The sequence below is a fragment of the Poecilia formosa genome, unplaced genomic scaffold (assembly GCF_000485575.1).
Source record: "Poecilia formosa unplaced genomic scaffold, Poecilia_formosa-5.1.2 Scaffold376, whole genome shotgun sequence".
Taxonomy (NCBI): Eukaryota; Metazoa; Chordata; class Actinopteri; order Cyprinodontiformes; family Poeciliidae; genus Poecilia; species Poecilia formosa.
In genome coordinates this window covers 19,733-25,326 of record NW_006800315.1, presented here as the reverse complement: position 1 = coordinate 25,326, position 5,594 = coordinate 19,733, and the positions used below count along the sequence as shown (strand labels likewise).

The window sequence follows — 5,594 nt, the reverse complement described above, 5'->3', positions numbered from 1 at the left end:
TTCATCCCTGAACTCGGACTTCATCCCTGAACTCGGACTTCATCCCTGAACTCGGACTTCATCCCTGAACTCGGACTTCATCCCTGAACTCGGACTTCATCCCTGAACTCGGACTTTATCCCTGAACTCAGACTTCATCCCTGAACTCGGACTTCATCCCTGAACTCGGACTTTATCCCTGAACTCAGACTTTATCCCTGAACTCGGAGTTTAACCTTGAACTCGGAGTTTAACCTTGAACTCGGAGTTTAACCTTGAACTCGGAGTTTAACCCTGCACCTGGAGCTCCAGCTCCTCCGACCCGACAAACCGATAAGCCGGCGCAGAGGAACGTACACATTTGCAGGCTGGCGGATGAGGTCGGAGATCTGCTTGGAGAGCTGGTGGGAGCTGCGGACCATCATGCTGTGCAGCGTGGCCGGGTGCTGCGGGATGTTGATCATGATGGAGCCCACCTTGAAGACGGCGGCGTTGTTGGTCCTCAGGCCCCGCTGGGCGCTGTACAGCGCCTGCGACTTGGCGATGGTGCACTTGACGACGGTCCTGAAACACGAGAGAAGAGTGAGTGGACGGAAACCTGACGGAGGATGAAGACGGACTGTGAAGCGTCATGCAGTCAGTGACGATGGCTGGAGACGACCCACAGGGGAAGAAATGAAATGACCTCCAGCTCCAGAAGTATCTGGATCTGCTGCGCCCCGACATGAAGTCAGATGAGAGCAGCTCTGCCAGCATGAAACACAGATGAACCCCGAGGAAGACGAGCAGCAGGCGATGAAGGACAGACTCAGCAAAGCAGCATATTCAGAAAAATCTGTCGCACAGATACAAGAACCCAACTGGGCACAGATGTTGCTGTTCTGAGATGGCAGCCATATTTAAAACAGCTGCCATCTTGAAATAATCTCTTCAGTTTCATTCCCCAAAATGAAATATTTTGATGTCAAATCATCCATAATTCAACACAGAATTCATATTTACTGATTTTCTTCCCCCATATTTCAACATGGCTGCCACGGTGGTCGTGGAGAATAAACGCACTAAAATCAGAGCAGTTATTTTCAGTGGCGGGCACAGATAGAAGTTAATTCACTGAACAAGGATCTTAGATACGCTAAGACTGAACGACTAAACACACAGTTAGCATAAGCTAACACTAAGCTGCTAAACACACAAAGTTAGCATAAGCTAACACTAAGCTGCTAAACACACAAAGTTAGCATAAGCTAACACTAAGCTGCTTAAAAAAATTTGAGGATGGTAACACAAACCTGCTAACCACATAAAAAAATTTGCCGGAAGCTAACCCTAAACATATAAAAACAAAATAGCTGGAGCTAATGCTAATGCCAGACCTCTGCTTCTGATTGTATCATCACTACAGTTGCAAGGACAGGATGAGCCAAGATGAAACATACGATGTGACCTAAAGTCATGAAAGTATGCAACTCTCTGTGGCAATAAATAGCTTAAAAACGGCTCACAAACGGCAGCCATCTTGAAAACTGTCTGTGACCCTGAAATGCAGGTGGCTGATGGGAAGCCTGAGGGTTGATCATACAAGTATTCATGCCGCGGCTAACAGTTTTTCCAGAGATATGCTGCGCTGCATGAGACGGTGGGTTTACTGGTGCAGAGGTCACTGGGGTCAACATGAACATACAGAAACTCCTGCTTAGCCGTGCTGGTGGGAGACGTGGGAAAGTCCTCCAGTCTACGCAGTTTACCGGGAAGCAAAGAAGAGCGAGGAAGAAGAGAAGAAGAGTCAGGAAGTATAGAGTTATGGAGACAGACAGGCTGGAATGACCTGGGGTAAATAAAACCACATCAGCTTCTGATCTCACCAGTTTCTATAGAGCTGATCAACTTATTTCAGATAATCAGTTCTACAGCCAATTTATTACAAACAGCTTTAACTCATTGGATTTATTTCACATTGAAGTTTCAATTATTGTTTTTAACCAAATTCTTAAGAACCCAATCAATTTAATTTCCATTATTAATCATGTTAGTTTACATACTCAATGAAAGCAGAAAAACTTCCTATTTAGGATTTCAGAATCATTTTTTATATTTTTTTAAGTTAATATGTAAGCAGTTTGATTTATCTGATCAAAATTAAAGTTGATACAATAAGAGTTGGTTACTAGAATAAATACTTAGCTGACAAAAACTAATAATATTAAGTTATAGAATAACATTTCATTTCCCACTTAACTAATTTAATAAAGAACTTTTTACTTAAAGTAATTTTACTGCATTATTTGAACTAGGAGTTTTTTAATCATTATTTTAATTACCATCATCAAGCAGGCTAAATTTTTTATATCGTAGCTTCAATAACCGAATTTACTGAATTCAGACGACTGAAAAACAGCCTGACAATTCACCTGATTACCGGTTCATCGGTATTGGGCCGTTGGTACGTACTGAATGTCTGGCGTGATTCCCTCCAGCAGAACGATGTTCACTCCTCCGATGTGAGCCGACGCGCACGTCTCCGTCATCTTCTGGTGGAGAATATCTGCATCACAGAGAAAGCCGTCAGAGCCGCCTGGCCACCAGGGGGCGTCGTTCGCCGCCGCAGCAGCTCTCACCCTTCATCTTCTCCTTCAGCGTGAACGACCCGTGGATCTTCTTAAGCTCCGCCTCCATGGTCAGGCCGCCGATGTCGGCCTCCAGGTGAGTGCGGTTCACCATGCCGATGCCGAACACGATCAGCGTTACGTGCTGCGGCTCGCCGCTCACCAGGCTGCGCCGCCGCCCGCCCACCGCTGCCGCCCCGGGCGGCCTGGCGGGCGTCACCAGCTCCGGCTGCTCGTTCTCGTTCTCAAAGATGACCTTACAGAGCGACTCCGACGGGCGCCGCCCGCCCTCTGCAGACAGGAAGTTCAGCCCATCAGCCACCCAGAACCAGACAGGAAGTGGCTGGTTTTTGTTAATTATAAACAGGAAGTGGCCGGTTTTGGTCAGTCATCTGACAGGAAGTAGTGATGCGCGCTGACCTGAGATGCAGTTCTCCGGCGAACTCTTCTCCAGGATGCCGGTCGGGTCGGAGATCAGGGAGTAGAAGTTGAGCAGCTTGTACATGTTCTGCCAGCACTCTGCCGACGGCTCGCTCTGCTCCGACACCGTGATGGAGTCCGAGTCGTCCATCTGGATCGGCATGTGGTCCGCCACGTCCCGGGAGCCCTTTCTGGACACCTGGGGGGCAGAGCCAGAACCCGCCGTTACCCGGTACCAGAACCTCCTGAAGTTCCACCGCATCACAATGTTTCTGCTAAAACTGGGAGTCTGCAGTGATGTGGTGGCGCCCTCTAGAGGACAGAAGATATTTCCAAAGTGGCTTTTATTTCAGACATTACTGAGACGGTCGGCGCAGGTTCACGAGAATACAATGATAAATTTATAATGGCAACCTGAGGCTGATGCTTACAGATTAAATATTTCCTCCACATTCCTCACTTCATTCTAGTAATATGAAGACTAATTTTAATGATTTTTAATTAAGATACATGATGCTTTTTATTTACCTTAAATGTAAAATTTATATTTTTATTGTACATTTTTGGCTTCATTATTACAAATGGCCTTTTCAGAGTTAGTTCTCTAGTTAATTATTCCAGCCTGTTGTTTCCCTAACCTTAGCGCTGCCCCGCCCCCGCCCGTTGCTACCTTGGAGGTGCGGCGCTCCGAGCGCCCCAGCGAGCTGCGTCCTCGGGGTTCCCGCCGCCCCAGCGTGTCGATGTTGGACGGCGGCCCGTTGGAGGGAAGCCCCGCCCCTCCGCCTCTCTTGCTCTTCAGCGTCTGCGTGGCGCCGCGGCCCGCGCCGTTCAGGCTGCCGCGGGAGCTGCGGCTGAAGTCGGAGGACAGGATGTGGCGGTAGGGCCGGGCCCTGAAGGTGGGGGTGGGGGAGGTGGAGCCGGCGGTGTAGCGGCTCAGCTTGATGTCGGTCTGCGTGGCCTTGATGTCGTCGATCATGGTGCTGAACTGGTGGATGAGGCGCACCAGCGCCATGTCAACGCGCTGGCTGATGGCCTGGCAGGCCGTGGTGAAGTCGCAGTGGAAGGTGTTGTAGTGGCGGCGATTCAGGTCGTGGAAGGAGAGCGGCGCCCCCTGGGGGGCGCTGGCGGATTTCTCCATCACCACGGCGTTGACGCTGAAGGTCTCGATCAGCAGGGCGGGCTTGAACTCCAGCGGGGGAAGATTGACGGTGCCCTGCCTGGAAACACAGAGGCTCAGAATCACCTGCCGGTTCTGATCCGATGACCCAACTTCCTACAGCGACTTGCATCACAGAGCAGCTCAGGAAACGCAGAAATGTTACAGGAAATTATCAAGGCAAGAATATTTGTCTGCTTAGAGGGGCAGTACCACAAGTTTTACATTTTACAGCATGCTTAAATAACTGCGTTACCTTAAGTTATGAAAATGATCAAGTTTAAGCCATGAAATTGGGCCTCTGTCTCTTTAAGAACTGCAGCTGTTTCTGAAGGTCTGACTCCAAAAAGTCATTCAAAATGGCTCCTCTAAGGAGCTCAGCAGATGTTTGCTAGTTGCTGCTGGCTAGTCTGAAGGAGCCGTCATCATCAACATAACCTTAACATCTCAGAGTGAAATGAATCCAGATAAGCGATGGGTAAGGGTCAGGCTTCTACCTCCTGGACTTTTTGTTTTTCCGCTCCTTGGTCGTATCCGAGTCCACGATGTCAGCTCGCAGACACTCCAGGTTGCCCGAAAACGACAAATGTTCTCCAAAGTACATCTTGTAGCTGAGGGGAGTGGCATCCTGCGCCTGGATGCCGATGTAGCTCAGCAAGGGCTTGAAGACAACCTGGAGCAGGAGAAAATCAGGAGGTTCATTAGACCAGTCTGCTCGTGTTTCCATGTAGCGCTAGCTGGTGCGTAGCCTGCTGGCCGCTGCAGCTAGCAACGCAGACCTGCAGCCTTTACTCCGAGTTGGTTCATGTCGACATGACCAGACTGTTCCAATACAGGAAGATTTGTTTGTAATGAAAACATTTTCCTGGCCTGCGAAATGTGAAACTCTTATCAAGATCTTGTAGTGCTGATTAATAGTGAATCGTTGTAAAAGTTTCCAGATTCTTTGCCTGATTGCATCATTGTCCCAATGCGAGGTGTAGCGACGGAGCCGTCGCCGACGGAGCCAACGCCGACGGAGCCGTCGCCGACGGAGCAGTCGCCGACGGAGCCGACGCCGACGGCACCAATACTAAACCATGAATCCAGTCGGCTCACCTGAGCATCGGCCAGCTGCACGGCAGCGGGACACTGGTTCCCCTCCTCCACGTCCACCAGGTCATCCTGACTGGTGCTGTGCTGGGAGTGCTGGGAGTGCGTCCCATCCAGCGTGTTCTGGTCGCTGGACAGAACTGTGTTGAAGTCCGATGCCGAGGGGATGGTGGGCAGGGTGCAGGTTCCGGCTGGGAGGGACAACAAGGACACCGTCAGAACCAGGTCGAGAGAAGAACCGAATCAGAACTGGACCTAGCCTCTATGCTAACAAACACCAAGCTGAACTTGTGGGCTGCTAGCAGCTATGCTAACAAACTCCAAGCTGACCTTGTGGGCTG

At 49.9% G+C, this 5,594-nt stretch overlaps 1 protein-coding gene across 1 annotated transcript in view; it reads right to left on the bottom strand.

Moving 5' to 3' along the window:
• Positions 1-5,594, bottom strand: part of LOC103154210 (uncharacterized protein KIAA1109) — a gene marked incomplete at its 5' end in the record, with an annotated part of 48,057 nt that overhangs the window by 23,007 nt on the left and 19,456 nt on the right. The window contains 8 exons of the mRNA XM_016662501.1: positions 337-543; positions 1,664-1,714; positions 2,431-2,524; positions 2,598-2,876; positions 3,006-3,204; positions 3,676-4,222; positions 4,659-4,834; positions 5,260-5,444. Coding sequence (XP_016517987.1) covers positions 337-543; positions 1,664-1,714; positions 2,431-2,524; positions 2,598-2,876; positions 3,006-3,204; positions 3,676-4,222; positions 4,659-4,834; positions 5,260-5,444 — 1,738 coding nt within the window. The remainder of the gene's footprint in view (positions 1-336; positions 544-1,663; positions 1,715-2,430; positions 2,525-2,597; positions 2,877-3,005; positions 3,205-3,675; positions 4,223-4,658; positions 4,835-5,259; positions 5,445-5,594) is intronic.